This window comes from Oryctolagus cuniculus, chromosome 14 (assembly GCF_051225735.1).
Source record: "Oryctolagus cuniculus isolate XC-2025 breed Fujian yellow rabbit chromosome 14, ASM5122573v1, whole genome shotgun sequence".
Taxonomy (NCBI): Eukaryota; Metazoa; Chordata; class Mammalia; order Lagomorpha; family Leporidae; genus Oryctolagus; species Oryctolagus cuniculus.
In genome coordinates this window covers 16,357,753-16,376,605 of record NC_142880.1, presented here as the reverse complement: position 1 = coordinate 16,376,605, position 18,853 = coordinate 16,357,753, and the positions used below count along the sequence as shown (strand labels likewise).

General features: G+C 40.1%; 1 protein-coding gene across 11 annotated transcripts in view; it reads left to right on the top strand.

The window, feature by feature from the left end:
- The window catches only part of ARB2A (ARB2 cotranscriptional regulator A), a 466,145-nt gene that overhangs the window by 360,217 nt on the left and 87,075 nt on the right, over window positions 1–18,853 (top strand). For 2 of the 11 annotated variants that reach the window (XM_051853995.3, XM_070056471.2), the window contains one exon: window positions 10,834–11,034. The exons of 8 other annotated variants lie outside the window; for them this stretch is intronic. In XM_051853995.3, the coding sequence (XP_051709955.2) occupies window positions 10,834–10,853 (20 nt within the window). In that variant the 3' untranslated portion in view covers window positions 10,854–11,034. Of the gene's footprint in view, window positions 1–6,362; window positions 11,035–18,853 lie in introns of those variants that run through there. One more of the 11 variants, XM_089313032.1, reaches the window with a different exon arrangement.

The following is an 18,853-nucleotide window of genomic DNA, read 5'->3' as shown; positions in this document are numbered from 1 at the left end:
AAGTCTTCATTTTCCCAATGGGTTTCATTTAAGACAAATCTCAACATTCTTTTTTTTATTAGAAAGATTTTATTTAATAAATACAAATTTCATAGGTACAGCTTTAGGAATTCTAGTGGTTCTTCCCCCTATACCCACCGTCCCACCCCCACTCCCATCCTACCTCCTAATCCCTATCCCATCCCATTCTTCATTAAGATTTATTTTTAATTAACTTTATATACAGAAGACCAACTCTATTCTAAGTAAAGATTTCAAGACTTTGCACCCTGGCTGGCACAGCAGCTCACTAGGCTAATCCTCCACCTGCGGCGCTGGCACACCGGGTTCTAGTCCCGGTCAGGGCGCCGGATTCTGTCCCAGTTGCTCCTCTTCCAGTCCAGCTCTCTGCTGTGGCCTAGGAAGGCAGTGGAGGATGGCCTGACTGCTTGGGCCCTGCACCTGCATGGGAGACCAGGAGAAGCACCTGGATCCTGGCTTTAGATTGGTGCAGCCACTAGGGGGGTAAACCAATGGAAAAAGGAAAACCTTTCTCTCTGTCTCTCTCACTGTCCAACTCCGCCTGTCAAAAAAAAAAAAAAAAGTTTGCACCCACACAGACACACAAAGTATAAAGTACTGTTTGAAGACAAGTTTTACCATTAATTCTCATAGTACAACACATTAAGGACAGAGGTCCTACATGGGGAGCAAGTGCACAGTGACTCCTGTTGTTGATTTAACAATTAACACTCTTATTCATGATTTCAGTGATCACCTGAGGCTCTTGTCATCAGATGCCAAGGCTATGGAAGCCTCTTGAGTCCACAAACTCCATCAATATTTAGACAGGGCCATAAGCAAAGTGGAAGTTCTCTCCTCCCTTCAGAGAAAAGTATCTCCTTCTTTGATGGCCTCTTCTTTCCATTGGTTTCTCACTCACAGAGATCCTTCACGTAGAACATTTTTTGCCACAGTGTCTTGGTGTTCCCATGCCTGAAATGCTCTCATGGACTTTTCAGCTAGATCTAAATGCCTTAAGGGCTGATTCTGAGGTCAGAGTGCTGTTTAGGGCCTTTGTCATCCTATGAATCTGCTGTGTGGGTCACTGTCTTTTAAGAACAGTCTTTGGTGGGGCCAGTGCTGTGGTGCAGCAAGTTAAAGCAGCATCCCATTTGGACACTGGGTCAAGTCCCAGCTGCTCCACTTCAGATCTAGCTCCCTGCTAATGCACCTGGGAAAACAGCAAAAGATGGTGCTAGTCCCTAGGCTACTGCACCCATGTGGGAGACCCAGAAGAACTCCGGGCTCCTGGCTCAGGCCCAGCCCAGCCCCAGTTGATGTGGCCACTGGGGTGTGAACCAGTGGATGGAAGATCTCTGTTTCTCCCTCTTTATCTGTAACTCTGCTTTTCAAATAAATAAATGAATAAATCTTAAAAAGAAAAAAAGAATACTCTTAGCTATAAAGGTTCTCTTTGGTAAAGCAAAAATTGTCTCTCTTTGCTTTTCAATGAAATGAAAATAAGTACAAAATTAAAAATTTTCTTTTTGGGCCGGCGCCGCGGCTCACTAGGCTAATCCTCTGCCTTGCGGCGCCGGCATACCGGGTTCTAGTCCCGGTCAGGGTGCCGGATTCGGTCCCGGTTGCCCCTCTTCCAGGCCAGTTCTCTGCTGTGGGCAGGGAGAGCAGTGGAGGATGGCCCAAGTGCTTGGGCCCTGCACCCCATGGGAGACCAGGATAAGTACCTGGCTCCTGCCATTGGATCAGCGTGCTGCGCCGGCCGCGGCGGCCATTGGAGGGTGAACCAATGGCAAAGGAAGACCTTTCTCTCTGTTTCTCTCTCTCACTGTCCACTCTGCCTGTCAAAAAAAAATTTCTTTTTATAATGTTAATAATTAGACCTTATATGTCTACTTTATGAAATCAAAATTTCTTTGTTGTCTTTCTTTTTTTAAAGATTTTATTTATTTATTTATTTGAGAAGTAGAGTTACAGACAATGAGAAAGAGACAGAAAGGTCTTCCATCCATTGGCTCACTCCTCAGATGGCCGCAATGGCCAGAGCTGCACCGATCTGAAGGCAGGAGCCAGGAGCTTCTTCAGGGTCTCCCATGTGAGGGCAGGGGCCCAAGCACTTGAACCATCTTCTACTGCTTTCCCAGGCCATCAGCAGAGAGCCGGAGTGGAAGAGGGCAGCCAGGACTAGAACCAGCACCCATATGGGATGCCGGCATCACAGACGGAGGATTAACCTACTGCACCATGGCACCGGCCCCTTGTTGTATTTCTTAACCCAGAGCACCATTAGGTTAACAACTCCATTCAGCCATTGTTTTTACCTTTTTTGTATGTACAAAATGTTAGTTATTGCATTAGGTATTATCTAATATTATCAATTAGATATTAATAATTTATTTTTAAGACTTAGAAGAAACTTCATCTTTCAATCAAAACAAAAACAACATGATATTGAGAACCTTTAATTCTTTTATGTAAAACTATTTATATTAACCTCCATAATTCAGTTACAACTCTCAAGCTCTAAATCTCTTTGGGATGTTTCTGTTCTGATTTAGTGCCGTGTTTAAAGATTAATGTTACAGGGTAATTTACTGCAGCTTCACAGATGGTATTTGAATCTTTGTAATTGATCTTTGGTATCCAGTGTACAACTCCATATAATCTTAGGTTAACATTATTGTAAATGTTGAGCTTAAAACAGTTCTAAAAGATCATGATAGAAATTTCATTATCCCTTTCTAAAGACCATAAATTTTGAGGGGATTTCATGAGTTAAGTATTTTTGCTCTGCTGGCATGGTTAAGGTATAACTAGCTCCTTATATTTGAAATCACCAGACCCTGTATGTTGAAAATAAACATTAAAAAAATAAAATATATTACCCTGTTTTAAACCATTCTGAAGTCCTAGTCACAGGAGAAGTTATTGTTCTTATTTTTACAGCTTCCTATATGAAATGCTTTATAGAATCCACAAACTCACATTGCTTTTAGTATCTTTCCTTTGATGTCTATAAAAGACCCATTCAAAACTGGAGGTAAGTGCTCCTAATGTGCACAAGAGAATTCAGCTGAAGTTATTTGAAGCTATCTGAGATAACCTCTCCCTATATGTCTTTTGGGGGAAAGACTGGTACCAACAATACCAGTTAAGCTGTAATTAGTGTAACCAACCACTAATAGAAAAGAGCAGACTAGAGGTCACTCTTAAGAATTTAAAGGTATTAGCAGGTTAGGGTTGTAGGGCATCCTGTCCCCAGCTTAATCTGTTGCCTTTGCTGGTGAGATTTGTCAGAGTCATCAGTGCCCTCTAGCCCCGAGGTGTTGCTCTCTCATTTATTGCTCACAGACCACGTTCCTCTCCTCTGTCGTGGGATGACTTTGGGGATGGCAAATTCATTTCTAAAATTCTCTGCACAGATGCCTGCAGATTTTGAGTCTTTTAATGTAGATGAAAGATTGCAACTTAATTTGCTTTAATGTTCTTGTCCTACCAGTCTTCAACTACATTGAAATTGTCATTTGGCTACATTGCAGAATATGATTTGTTGAGAACATTTAACATGTATTATACGAGGAACGCTTAAAATCTAACTACTAAATCAGATGCTGTATAACTGATTCTAATCCATACTAAATATTCCACTTTTTATGGGCCACTTCTTCAAATTTAATTGCTCAACAGTGGCTTTGTTTATGTTTACACTCAACTCTAATGCATTTAAAGGGTAAGAACTTAATAGAGGAATAACCTTTTGTTTTCATGAGGTGTAGTCGTCCCCCATCTGCTAGTGTCTGCCTTTGGCATCCTCCTCATAGAATTTTAATCATTCTTCTCCTTTTTCCACTGAAAGTGTACAAGTAACATAGTTTGTGTAGTTTTTGTATACCTAGAAAACCCTGAAAGTTTTTCTTTAAAAGCAGTAGGCAGCAAAATAGCACTATTAGAAACAAAAGGAGGCTTTTCCCTTTCAACTTTCTGTAACACTTCCTTACACTCAGTTATAATTTCTATTATATGTATGTTTTTAAAACTGTAGATTATTTACTATTCATAAAGTAAGGTGAGGCAGGTCTCAACTAAACAGAATTTTCAGGTGGGAAGCATCAAACCGTAGATCTCCAAAGACAATAATAATGTTTAAAATTCAGATTATCCCAAAGCCGGCGCCGTGGCTCAATAGGCTAATCCTCCACCTTGCGGCGCCGGCACACCGGGTTCTAGTCCCGGTTGGGGCGCCGGATTCTGTCCCGGTTGCCCCTCTTCCAGGCCAGCTCTCTGCTATGGCCAGGGAGTGCAGTGGAGGATGGCCCAGGTGCTTGGGCCCTGCACCCCATGGGAGACCAGGAAAAGCACCTGGATCCTGGCTCCTGCCATCGGATCAGCGCGGTGCGCCGTCTGCAGCGGCGGCCATTGGAGGGTGAACCAACGGCAAAGGAAGACCTTTCTCTCTCTGTCTCTCTCTCTCACTGTCCACTCTGCCTGTCAAAAAAAAAAAAAAATTTTCAGATTATCCCAGATCACTGCACACGTGGGTATTTGAAAGTTTAAAAGCTTGGACTTAAAAACCATAGTTCTTATTTAAGTACTCCAAAAATAATTAGGAGCATTCTTCCCGTGAACTCGAGGTTTTTTTTTTTCTTTTATATATTTTTCTTTATTTTCATTTTATGTGAAAGGTAGAAAGAAAAGAAGACAGAAATCTTCCATTTACTGTTTCACGCCCCAAATTCCTGCAACACCCAAGGGTGAGCCAGGCTGAAGCCAGGAAACCAAAACTCAATCTTGGCCTCCCACATGAGTGGCAGGGATTCAAGTATTTGGGTCATCACTGCTGCCCTCCAGGATATGCGTTAGCTGGAAACTGGATCAGAAGCAAAGCCAGGACTCAAACCAGACACTCCAATAGGGGATACAGATGCCGAAGCTTCCTCTTTAACTTCTGAGCCAAACACCTGCCCCATCTCAGTGTTTTAAACACATATTACAGGTGGTTCATGGGAACTGGCTTTTGTTTTCAATTAATTTGGAAGAGAGAGAGATAGAAACATTGAATCTCCCATCTGCTGGTTCACACTCCAGAGTCTACAATAGCCAAGGCTGAGCCAGACTGAAGTCAGGAGCCAGGAATGCAATCTGGGTCTCCTATATGGAAGTCAGGGACCCAAGTACTCAGGCCATTACCTGCTGCCCACTGGGGGGCACACTAGCAGGAAGCTAGAATAGAGAGCAGAGCCACGACTCAGATCCAGGCATGCCTATATAGGGTCCCGGTGTCCCAAGCAGTAAATTAATTATTGTGCCAATTTATTTTATTTTATTTTAGTCCTTATTTACTTGCAGCTGGTGCTATGGCTCAGCAGGTTAAAGCCACAGCCCTACAGCACTGGAATCCTGTATGGGAGCTAGTTCAAGTTCAAAAGCTTCTCCAGTTTCAATCCAGTTCCCTACTAATGTGCCTAGGGAAGCAGAGAAGGATGGCCCCAGTGGCTTGGGCCCCTGAACTCACATTAGAGTCCAGAAAGAAACTCCTGGCTCCTGGTTTTGGCCTGACTCTGTCCTGGCTGTTGTGGCCATTTAGGGAGTAAACCAGCAGATGGAAAACCTCTCTCTGTATATATCTCTCCCCTCTCTCTGCAACTCTGCCCTTCAGTTAGATAAATAAATTTTTTAAAAAATAGTTGTTTACTCTAATGTGCTTAATGATATCATTGCTTAGAACTAGGCCAGTGGAACCAGTACATTAATGCATATGGAATGATGGGGATTTTAATATTGCTGCTAGTTTTTGCATATGGCAAAGTACATAAAATCATTACAGAAATGACTAAAGTTAAGAAAACAATGCTGTATGTAAATGTGAAATTCTCATAAATTTTCCTCCAGCCAGGAACTCAAAAGAGGCTCTAATCCTTTCTTTTCTTTTCTGTTCTTTTCTTTTCTTTTTTTTTTTTTTTTTTTGGACAGGCAGAGTAGACAGTGAGAGAGAGAGACAGAAAGGTCTTCCTTTGCCGTTGGTTCACCCTCCAATGGCCGCCGCGGCCGGCGCACCACGCTGATCCGATGGCAGGAGCCAGGTACTTCTCCTGGTCTCCCATGGGGTGCAGGGCCCAAGCACTTGGGCCATCCTCCACTGCACTCCCTGGCCACAGCAGAGAGCTGGCCTGGAAGAGGGGCAACCAGGACAGAATCCGGCGCCCCGACCGGGACTAGAACCCGGTGTGCCGGGCGCCGCAAGACAGAGGATTAGCCTAGTGAGCCGCGGCGCCGGCCTCTAATCCTTTCATTTGTGCACACTGTCTATTGGTTATGGTTTATTGAACTCAAGTACTCAGCACTTTGGTCTTTTTTTTTCCCAGAGTCCACTTCTCTGGACTTTAGTCTTAGAATAGGTGCTGTCTGAGGCTCCTTCCTATGAATTTTAACCACCTGCAGCTTATTAATCCTCAGCTGGTAAGTTCCTCAAGGTTGGGGACCACGTCTCCATAACCAATCCAAGCACTGCTTAGCGTTGAAACAAATCCAAATCATATTAATGTGCCTCCTTCTTTATTGATTCATATACTCTAAAAACAAATTTAAAACTTTCTGCACATCTATATGCTTGCCTCAAACTAATAGTTTTAATTACTTCATTCATACTTTAAATTTTTTTAAAAAAGTAAAGAACAAAAAAAATTTTTAAAATAAAGAACAGACCAGTACTACCATTAAAGTTCACACAGACACCAATCTCTTTTCACGCTAGGATTTGCTGAGCAAAGACACCAAGAACAGTATTGGAAAGTCTTATTTTTCCCTTCCATACTATCTTACGATTAACTGTGAGAGTAAGACATCAAAGCTGAAGTGACTTCAAAGCCTGTAACACTTACGGTTTCCAGCTATTACTGCGCCCAGGCGCTTCGCCCTGCCAGCGATTCATCTTACAGAGCCGCCTCATGAGGTTCCACCCCTCTGCTTCCCACCTTCCCCTTTTGCAAACCTGTCAAATTGAAAACCACCCTTTAAGCAAATCCCAATGTTTAACCAGTATAGGGAGGTAGCATGTTAGCTTGATTTTAGGATTTCAACATTAAAGTAGACCACATTTATAATTTATCTTTTTTTTTACTTTTTCCAAAATTATGCCTTTCACCACAAAGCTTTGGGGTGTGTGATCATTAAATATAATGGTTTCCCTTATGTTTATTTCAGAAGTATAATACACACATGTAAATAAGACTGTGTATATGCCTGCTATTTAGTTAGGCATCTAAACACATGACAAATAAAACAGTGAGTCTGTTATTTGACCCTGTAAATTGAAGCAGTAAAAAAGGAAGAAATTCAAGACATAGATTGTCCATCATAAATGCTGAAACTGTAATTTTGAGAAGCACATATTTTCTGCAGTAAAGGAAATAGTTTCCTTGATACATAGTTTTTTGGCTGTCTGAAAGTTAATGTATTAGCATTCGGGCTTATGTGAGACTCTTAAGCCAGCAGCTACCTTGTCACAATGTACTAAAATATTATACAAGCCAGTTGGAGAGCTGTAGAGCTAGCATCAGTTGAAGATGTTCCTTTTTTCTTTCAGCGGTCCAGTTAAAGTTTTAAAATCATTTTTCCTGGAATTATTTGGTACAGTTGCTGGTAGACATTCTGATCTCCTGAGGTCTAGAAGGTAGCATCCAAATCCTAAAGGCACCACGACAAGAGAACTCACAGAAGACTTAATGACTTAGCAGGACCCAGCCCCAAGTCATGTGTGAGGTTCAGGATAGACTTGGTGACAAAGACTTTGATTGTGGACTCTGGAAATTAAATCAGCTCACTTGAAGGACTGAATTGGTTTGAGAAATGGAATGGGCTGCCTTATAAACTGGCAAGCTTTCTGTCATTTGAAACACTCAAATGAGGGCTTCATGACCACTTTTCCAAAATTTGATAGGGGGAATTCTTACACGGAGTAGATTGGGCTCAAGAATCTTTACCATCTACTTCAAATCTAGGGTTCTGACTTTTAAAGTTAAAGATGAGGAGATGGTGCTGACATGTGGCTATTGACTGCAGAGCAGTAATTAGGGCGGTTTTACCAAGAGCTCCTAAGCAACGATCTTGAAGGAACTTGAAAAGGAAAAGTCGTGAAGGCCTGAGAAGGGAAAAGAGCCAAATGCTGCACATCTCTCCTGGTGCTGAAGGTTGACAGAGAGGAGCCTGCTCTGGACTGCTCAGAGAGTAAACATAGGAAAATGAGAAAAGGGAACTCACATGAGTATTCAGAGAGCTGGGAACACCAAGTCAAGAATTTTCTATCTGTATTGCTTAAAGGAAGGAAGCAAAACAGATCGGAAAATGAGAAGTTAAAATTTTGCATTTTGGAACTAGCACATGGGCATTTTGAAATGTTCGGTGTGACTTAGGAAGCATACCTAATAAGGAGGTTCCGCAAGAAAACTGCGTGAGCACAGCAGCTTGTGAACCAGATAGCCTTTGCACACGTCTTTTAATGGGCAGATAAGAAAGGGAGACTCAGGGAAGAAGAGAACCCACGAGTCACATTGAGATATGATTTGAAAGTGCATGGAAGGTGTAATAGTGGAAAGAGATACGTTGATTGAAAGTGGTAGAAATGTTATCTGTAGGAAATTTCCTGATTGACAATTCTCCCCAGTTGTGTTTTGAGCAGAATAATAACCGCGGGGCACTAAAAAAGCACAATGTGGGTATAGAAAGATAAAAGTTGAGTTGCTAACCTGTATGTGGCTGTGGGCCAGTCACTGAACTTCTCTGGATAGGTCCTCATTTTAAATAGTTGATGGTTAGGTAGATGGTTCCCTTGATCCTTTCTAGCCCGGAGAGTCTCTTCTAGGGCCTTCATTCACACAGAATAAAATAAGTACTCCATAGCCTAAGAACTCAAAAAGGTCAAATCATTTATTTTGGCCTATAGACTACGATGATAATAGGAAACCCTGGGTAGTTTTGTGAAAGGTTTTTTACATTTCCAGACATATAAAAGTTCTGGAGAAATCTCCTGTGGGCAAGGAAGGAGTGATGCTGCAGAAATGAGGCAGAGCTGAAAATGTAAATGAGATGATGTCTTTACAAAACGTCCAAAAGAGAACCACCCGTGTTGCCTTAAGAGCAGAGGCCAGGTGTCCACATCAAAAACTAAGCCCGTAACTTTGATTTATTGGCAGTAAAGTGGAAGGGAAATCCCGTTAATAGATGATATCTAGTGAAGAAGGAAGAGTTGCTACCAGAGAGCCAGAGATGAGGAGAAAAAAATGGGAAAAAGTGAAAAATAATTTGAATTGCCATCACTATAAAATTATAACATGTTGTTACTTTTTCTCAGTAATAAACCACTCATCAAAACTAAAATGGACAGGATTTTATTGTTATTAGAATATTTAACTGTTTTCCAAAAGTATGAAGTCTCTCAGTTCCTGGGACTAGACTATATACAAGGGCCATATGACTGCTTGGGGATTACATGTGACTGTTCATGTAGCTGCAGACTTTAAAGAGTCTAATTTAATGTACAGTTAAATTATGACTTCTCTGGCCTGTTTTTTTTTCCTGTAAGCTCTGTTATTCTGGGTTTCCTGAATATGCCTATGAAAGCATCACTTCTGTAAGCCATGTTCTTAATCAAGCCCTATTCTATTTTGAAATAAAATATGAATTGTACTGAAATGATCATTCATTAGCAACATTAATATTATTCAACAGTTAAAATCATCACATTGTTATTTTCTGATTGGTAATTTCTGCCCATATTCTTTTAAATGGTGCATTATTAGTGAAATTTTCTTACAAATGACACATCAACAGAAAGTTAGCAATAAGTGCACTTCTCTGAGTGTATCTGATATAACAGTTTATACTTTCCGTGCTGATCAGCAACATACATGCTTCTGCTAAGTATTATTAATCCATTTTCTACTGCCTATTGAAATGAAGAAAATTACCAAAGAATTGTCCAGACATGTAAGTGAATTATTCTGTGTGTGTATGTGTATTGTTTTGCTTTCTTACTTTGTACTATGTGTATGGCTTTGTTAAAGATTTCAAAGCCAATTCTCTCCTACTCCAAGGGGGAAAAAAAGGCAACTGTGGCAACAGTTTTGAATGCTTTGGCTGAAGTCCAACTTACTGGTTGTTTTGCCACACTTAGTTCCACGTCGCTGAGTTGAGAAGGCAGAGTGGCACCGCTCTGTGATGACCTATTGGTCATGACCACTCCTACCTCATTCTTAGCATTTTCATCCTAATCTACTTCCACACATTGATGTACTTCTGCAGCAGTAAAAGAAGATATAAAAATCAAGAATCAATTACTCAATGTGGTAGCTCAGGATCCACTGGGATTTTTTTTTTCTTAGTGCTAAAATTTAAAGCATTTGCTCAGTAGATACTATCTCATCATGTGTTTCATTTGTGAAAAGAAATTGGGGGGGGGGAATCTCTAAAACCTAAATTAAATATGTATATCTAAGTATTATCATAAATAGATGTTGTATATTCCTTTGATCTAAAGAATATACTTGCGCCTTCATCAAGAAAAAAAAGTCTGCCTGTGAATGGCTGTGCACATTGCATCAGAATGTCAGAATCTTCTAAATAAATTGTTATTATGGAGTAAGGCAGAACTTCAGCTCTGAATTTAAATAATTCATTCCATTGTAGTTTTTTTTCCATTGAAGAATACATTTCTCTGCCATAAATTGTACTGAGTATGAACAGCGGAGTCATTTGAGGTTCATTGAAAATATAGGAGGACATCATGTTTCCTGTCCTTTTGTTAAACTTGGCATATTGATTTTTTTTTTTTTTGCACAGCTTGCAGCACAGAAATGTGATATACAGCTATGGCAAGACAAGCTAACCACATGTGAATTTGTTAAGTACTGCTGGATTAGCAGAAATTGTCTGACTGTGCAAATAGCAAGATTTGACTTCTCTAGGAACTCTTTATGACTTAATCAATTAAAATAACAAGTTTTGATTTTATTGCCCAGAATAAATCATTAGCAAAACTTATTTTCTCTTGATCACTCATCTGTAGAATGTTTGCTTTCATTTCATTTCCGTATTCAAGCAAAGATATAAATATGTAGAATTTGAACTACTAGTTCAAAGTCAAATATAAGAAGACAATGATATATCACATTTTGCCTGTTGTTTTAAATATGGTTTATAAATTTGGTTGGAGCAAGATACTATATTTCTATTTAAATTTGCTGTTGTTTTTCTTTTTAACCATCCCTTGAGTGTTCATGCTTTTATTCCCTTTGGGATCAAAAGTAGCAACATTTGGCGGGCAGGGGGAGCTGGTGTTATGGCTCAGTGGGTTACACCACTGCCTGCAATGCCAGAATCTCATATGGGCATTGGTTGGAGTCCAGGCTACTCCACTTCCAGTCCAGCTCCCTGCTAATGTACCTGGGAAAGTAGCTAAAGATAGCCCAAGTGCTTGGGTCCCTGCACCCATGTGGGAGACCTGGATGAATCTCCTGGCTCTTAGCTTTGGCTTGGCCCAGTACTCGCTGTTGCAGCCATTTGAGGAGTTGAACCAGTGGATGAGAAGATTCTCTCCCTCTCTCTCTCTTCTCTCTTCTCTCTGTCTTTCCCTCTGTACCTGTAACTTTGCCTTTCAAATGAAAAAAAAAAAGCAAGAGGTGAACTTGATCAGTATTTTTACTGCATTTAAACATAGAAGCTTGTAGAAAGAGTCTCTGATATAGGGCTGGTTTGTGCTTTCCTGCACCTTATTAAACTTTCTTCTGAAATATGTTCGTTATGCAGTTGCCCTGGGCTGACTTGAAAGAATAGAAATCGAGGGACAATCTGCCATACACAGCAGAGTGGGTTCCTGCAATTTCTTAGAAATCTTAGCATGTTATGTATCATGTTTACAAAGTTCTCTGATTCTTTTGGAAGCAGATAAACTACAGCATAGTTTTCTGCAGAACAAAGCTGACCATCTCTGTCCAACTAAAAAGTGTCTGTATCATGTCCCCGTGGTAACGTGGTCACCTGCGTTTTGCTAATACATCTCTCAATGTACATTTCACTTTTATTAACAAGCAAAATTTTGGAAAAAAAATGTTTTTGCTTTCAGAAAATTTCTGCAGATGTTCTCATTACTTTTAAACAGGTGGACATCTTATGAAATTGTATGCCACTAGTCTTTTAAAATTATCTGGTAAACACATAAAGCATGAGTTGTTCCCCTAATCAAAGTAGGGGAAGGAGAAGGGTCAGAGCAAAGAAGAAAGTGCCACTGGTCTGTGTTAGGTGACACTGTGCCCTGCTTGTCTAATTTGATTACACAGAGCCCCTGAAGCCTCGGGCAAAGCTGATTTTAGCTATAATCAGCTTCTTAACCTTTTGAGAACTAACGTAAACACTACCTACTAGTGGTTAATTATGTTGGTCTGCTGCACACTACAAAGTGCAAAGGTAAGTGTAGAACTACAGCAACACATGTTATGACGAAATTTAACAAGATGACTCAAGGGGATTGCAACAAAAGGCAGTCCTTTGTTTGTGGTAAATTTTATATTAATAGAGACTTATGGGTACTCACAAAATTTCAGCTATAGTTTTCACTTCAGTTTGATCAATAAATGGACATTTATGTACTACTTTTTCCTTTTTTGCTGCCTTACCATTTGTACTTTTCTCTGAAATCTTCTTTTGAATGTGTGTTTCTTTGTGTGTGTTCATAGATTTCTTTCATTTACAGAGTAAACAAAAGTTATTATAGTGTCCACACAAGGAAACTCCTCTTGGTTCACTTTCATACATAGTAAAAATGTATTAGGGGAAGAATGGAATTTCTTTACTGTTAAATGGAATATTATAGCTATATAGGCAAAAGCATAACTTTTTGATTTAACATGGGAGCCCTTGATGCATGAACATGATGTGCCATATGGGAAATTAATAAGCAAGATGATTTTACTGTCTGTAGGTGGTGTAACTCTGGTGCAGTGATATGACTAATGGGCTAGAGAACCATAAAGATTGACTAATGTACTCATCAAGGCTGTATCTTCAAAGTCATATTTGGTAGGGAAACTCCAGTAGGAACAGTCTACTGACTAGGGGTTGCATTGGCCAGGAACTAAATGGAGCCATAAGCCCCAGCCTCTGTTGGCAGGCCTCAGGACCAACACGGTACCTGAAATTTCATGCCCTTTAAAAATCCTGACGAAGAGAATTCATGTTCTGTGGTGACACACATTATAAAGAGTGACACCGTGTAGAATCCACTCAGAATGATGGTGGAGGAGAAGATTCAAACTGTAGATTAACTATGATTCTTTAAATCTGAGACCAGTCGACATCAATAACAGAAGTATGTGCTGTAGCTTGTATTATGCAGTGCAGTTTGTGCTGTGGTTACAGTGAGACGACAACGTCCCTAGAAAGAAGTGGATTTGGAAAGATGGGAGTCACAGGCCTGTCAGAATTTCTGAGACATTGTGGGACATTTTTAGAACAGTATGACAAGCCCCTTTGGCCAAACTTGAATGAAGCTAATCTCGTTCATTAAGGACGTAAACTTATTCGAATAAATGCCACCTAAAAAGAGTTCCAGTGAGTTTGTAGCCACGGATAATGCCCTAGAACACATGAGTCCACATATCCAGTAACTGCACACCTTTGACCTCCTGCAGAATGTTGTATCTGAACTGTATTTTTCTTTTCTGATCAGCTTGTTTAAAGTGTTTAAAACTCTCTGCCACAACAGTCAGAGATACATTTTAGACTAAGTGCTTTTTTTTTTAAAGATTTATTTATTTATTTGAAAGTCAGAGTTACATAGAGAGAGGAGAGGTAGAAAGAGAGAGAGAGAGAGGTCTTTCATCTGATGGTTCACTCCCTAATTGGCTACAACGGCCAGAGCCAGGAGCTTCATCCTGGTCTCCCACATGGGTGCAGGGGCTCAACGAGTTGGGCCATCTTCTACGGCTTTCCCAGGCCATGGCAGAGAGCTGGATCAGAAGTGGAGCAGCCAGGTCTTGAACTGTCGCTCATATGGGATGCCGGCACATCAGGCCGGGGCTTTAACCCGCTGCGCCACAGAGCCAGCCCCAAGACTAAGTGCTTTTTTATTTTACGGTGCATGTGGCAGTACTGACAGAAGTTTGTGGAGGAGAGCACTTGGTGTGGTGGTTAAGGTGCCACCCAGCACACCCACAGCCCTTATTGGAGTGCCTGGATTTGAGTCCTGCCTCCACTCCTAATGCTAATGTGCACCCTGGGAGAAAGCACCTGGGTCCGTGCCACTGCCTGGGAAGACCTAGACTGAGTTCCCAGCTCCTGGCTTCAGCCTGGAATGGCCCCAGCTGTTGTGCAAATTTGGGGTATGGACCAGCAGATGGGAGTTCTCTCTGTCTCTTCCCTTCTCTCTGCCTTTCAAATGAATAAATAATTATTTTAAGTTTGTGGAATATGAAATTAAAAGTATGAGTTTATTTTGGTGCAAAAGAAATCTTTGGGGAGATCTTCTATAATAGGTATGAAGTAAATCCATGTATTTCACAAAATTTTTGCAGCCCCAGTGATTTACTGTCTCCATAGATTTGCCTTTTGTTTGGGTTTTTTTTAATTTAATTTTATTTATTTGAAAGGCAGAATTACAGAGAAAGAGAGACAGAGAGACAGAGAGAGAAATAAGGAGATCTTCCATTCCCTGGTTCACTCACCAGATGACTACAGTGGCTGGGGCTAGGCCAGGCCAAACCCAGCAGCCTGGAGCTCCATCTGGGTCTCCCACGTGGGTGCAGGGGCCTAAGTACTTGGGTCATCTTCCACTGCTTTCCCAGGCTCATTAACAGGGAACTTGGTTGGAAGCAGAAAGCCAAAACTCAAACCAGCACCCATCTGGGACACTGGTGTTACAGGTAGCATCTTAAGCCACTGCACTACAATGCCAGCCCCAAGATTTGCCTTTTCTGCAAACATCATATAGATAGAATCATACAACATGTGTTGTTTTTTCAGTGTCTGGATTTTTTCATTTACAGTAATGCTTGTGAGATTCATCCATATATAGAATTATCTTTAAACTATGTGTATAAGATGTATGAGTACAAACATAAATGAATTTCGTGTTTAGAATTGGATCCCATCCCCAAAATAAAAAATCTCAGTGAGTACATGCAAATACTCTAAAATTTGAAAAAAATCTGAACTCTGAAGTGCACTTTGGATCAGGGATACGCAAGCTGTACCACATTTTGTTTATCCATTTGCCCTGAAAGACATTTAGGTTGCATTTACTTTTTGATTATTGTGCGTCATGTTGTTCACAGGAACATTCACATACAAATCTGTAGACACATTTTTATTTCTCTTGGGTGTGTACCCAGGAGTTGAATTACTGAGTCATATGCAAAGTTCATGTTTACTTTTTTAAGGAACCGCACAACTATTTTCCAAAATGGCTACACCATTTTACATTCACACTAATGAAGTCTGAGAGTTCCAGTTTCTCCATGTCCTCACCAGTAATCACTAGGGTCAATTTTTGTTGTTGTAGCCATTCTAGTAGATATGTGGTATAATGTCATTGTGGTTTTAATTTGTATTTCTGTGATGAGTACTTGAGTATGTTTTCATGTGATTGTTAACCATACAGATATCTTTATTTGGTGAAATTTGTTTATTCTTTCTTGTTTTTATCTGGTTGTTTTTCTTAATATCAGATTCTAGGAGTTCTTTATATCATCTGGATAAAAGTCCTTTACCAGATAAATGAATATGATTTTCGAATGTCTTATTCCAAGCTTTAACTTGTCATTTCTTTTTCTTAATGGTTTAATGGCTTATTTTGAAGAAGAGCAGTATTTTTGTGAGATAAAAATCGTGTAAAGTTTTATTTATTATTATTTTGTTTTATGAGTCAAATTTTGGGTATCATATCTAACCCAAGACTACAGAGTATCTCCTGTGTTTTGTGGGAGAAACTTTATAAGTTCCAGCTCTTACATTTAGTTCTGTGATTCATTTTGAGTATTTTTAAAATATTTATTTATTTGAAACTCAGAGTTACAGAGAGAGAAACAGAAAGAAAGCTTCCATCCGCTGGTTCGCTCCCCAGATGTTTGCAATGGCCAAGGCTGGGCCAGGCCAAAGCCAAGAGCCAGGAGCTTCCTCCAAGTCTCCGATGTGACCAGCTAGGGCCTAAACACTTGGGTCATCTTCTACTGCTTTTCCCAGGTCATTAGCAAGGAGCTGAATCAGAAGTGGAGCACCAAAACACAAACCAGTGCCCACATTGGGTGCTGGCATTGCAGGCAGTGGCTTTACCTGCTATGCCACAATGCTGGCCCCAAGTTTTTTTTTTTTTTTTTTTTTTTTTTTTTTTTTTTTTTTTTTTGGTATGGTGCATGATTAGGATCCAGGTTCATTTTTTAGCATGTCTATATAAATTTTTCCAGCTTTGCTATTGAAAGAAATGTCCATATGTCCCATTGAATTGCCCTGAACCTCTCTCAAAAGTCAGCTGACCATAATGTGTCCTTTAATATATATCATATTTCTTTTTTTATTTTGCTTTTTTCATTTCTTACCTTCATTTTCATTAATTTTTAACAGATGCAGCATGATTTGTAGATACAAGTCTAAGAGCACAATAATATTCTCTTCTTCCCTCCTCTTCTCACTCCCTCCCTCCTTGCCACCCTCCTTCTTTCTACCTTTATTTCTTATTTTTTAGTTTTTTTATTTAAGTTGTACAGATTTCATATATTTCATATTTACAGATTTAGGAACAAAGTGGGGCTTCCTCTCCTTCCTGCCAGATCTTATATTTCTATTTTGTTGTTTTATATGTCTGTTTTTGTATTAGTACCATGCTGTTTTGAATACTGTAGCTTTATAGTAAATTTTGAAGGGGAATAAAAGTTCTGTCTTGTTCTTTATTTGAATCATCTTTAATTTCCCTTAGCAATGTTTTTTGTTTTGTCTTGCTGAAGTTCTTTTATTAAATATATTCTTAAGTTTTTATTCTTTTTGATCCTATCGCGAATGTAATTCTTAATTTTATTTTTGAATTGCTTATTGCTAGTATAAAAATTAAGAACAATTTTTACATTTTGATTTGCATTCTGTGACCTTGTTAAAACTTGCTTGTTAGTTTTAGAATTTTTCAGAAAGAATCCTTAGGATTTCCTTAATGTAGGACCAGGTTGTCTATGTCCAAAAAGAGTTTATTATCTCTTCCTTCCCACTATGCATGCCACTGATTTTTTTCCTTGCCTTACTGTGCAGACTGTAACCTCCTGTACAATGTTTAATAGACATGGGAAGGGCACCTTTAGAGTCTGATTTGCTTTCCTTGAGAGTTGTTGCTACTACTGGTTTTCTGTTTGTTTTTGGTTTTGTTCTGTTTTTAAAACTTGCCTGGACTTCATCTGCAGAATCTCTCTCCCCTTCAGGGCACACATACTGACATCTCTGAGGATATTTTTAATTCCTCTTTTTATTTTATCTCAGGCTATCTTCCTAGATTTCACTCCCTTGCCTGTACAGCTTAATGATCAACAACGTTTGCACAGTCGCCCCTAAGGCTCTGTAGGTGGATCTGTGTGTGAGTTGCAGAGTGGATCCAGATTTGTTAAGTCTGTCCTCTGCTTGCATGTCTGCCTTCCTGCAGTTCTGTGCCAGCACCCGGTTCTCAGAGGGCAGGGATGTGTGAGGGTCCGTCTAGTCCAACCATGGCCTTCTCATACCAGCAGCTCCCTGCTGAACTTCTGGTCTGCCCCTCACCCCAAGCAAGAACACAGGCTCAGATGAGCAGGGCCAGGGCCTTTTGTGGTGGTTTTCTGTCGAGTTTGCTTTATATGTTGATAACACTCGTGGGTGGCATGTGTTTCTCTCCTTCCACCCCAAATCATGTCCACCTCCTCTAACCACGGTGCTGCAGATTTTCACCACCAGTGATACCCTGGAGCCACTCCTCTGTCTCCCAGGCTGCTCACCACTGATTGCCCCCATCTTATCTGTGCTTCTGCACATTTTCATGAATAGACACTTCTCCATTTGCTGTCTATGTTTGGTTTAAGTGTAGGGTGCCGAAATGGTTATACTTGGTAAGTTTTTTTTTTAACTTTTATATTTGTTTTGGGGAAAATGACCAGTTTCTTCACTTATCATCACCAGAAGATCTGCCTGGGTTCCTCTTTGTCCAAATCCCTTTCCAAAACAAGATGAGGGTTGAGATAAATAAATACAGAAAAAGATATGATAGAAAAGTAAATGAGAGTAAAAGAAATAGGAAAATAAATTCCTTATGGAGCAATAATAATTTTTAGCTCCTGTGCCAGATGTTCACAGCATGTGTAGGAATAGCAGTTGTCTTGCTTTTGGAAAAGGAAGTTTTACCCTGTCAGAACACACACAACCCAAATCACCCTTGGTGCCAGGCCGCTGAGATGTAAAATAAATAGGAGGGGGGAACGTATGAATGTGACAACAGAAAAAAAAAAAAAAAGGAAGCAGTTGGATCAAAATGCTACCCTGGGATCCTTTTGGTTTCATTTTATTCAGTTTTTTCCCCAAAGGTCAGATTCCAAAATTCGCACAACTTTAGGCTGTAGGAATGCTGTAGAAAATGTGCCGTGATAAAACTGCCAGATTGAAGGTTTCTTAAGTGCTACTGTCCCAAATCACCAGGCATGCTTGAAACCAGTAATTCCTGTCAGAAGAGACACTCTCAGGCTGTGACTTCTATCTGCAGGTGGCAGAGCATATGCTTTAGCACCAAAAAGTGTAAGGTGGCAGAGGGAGGATAGTTAATGGAACCTATTTTTATTTTTAATGTTTTTCCCTTATAGCTGCCTAG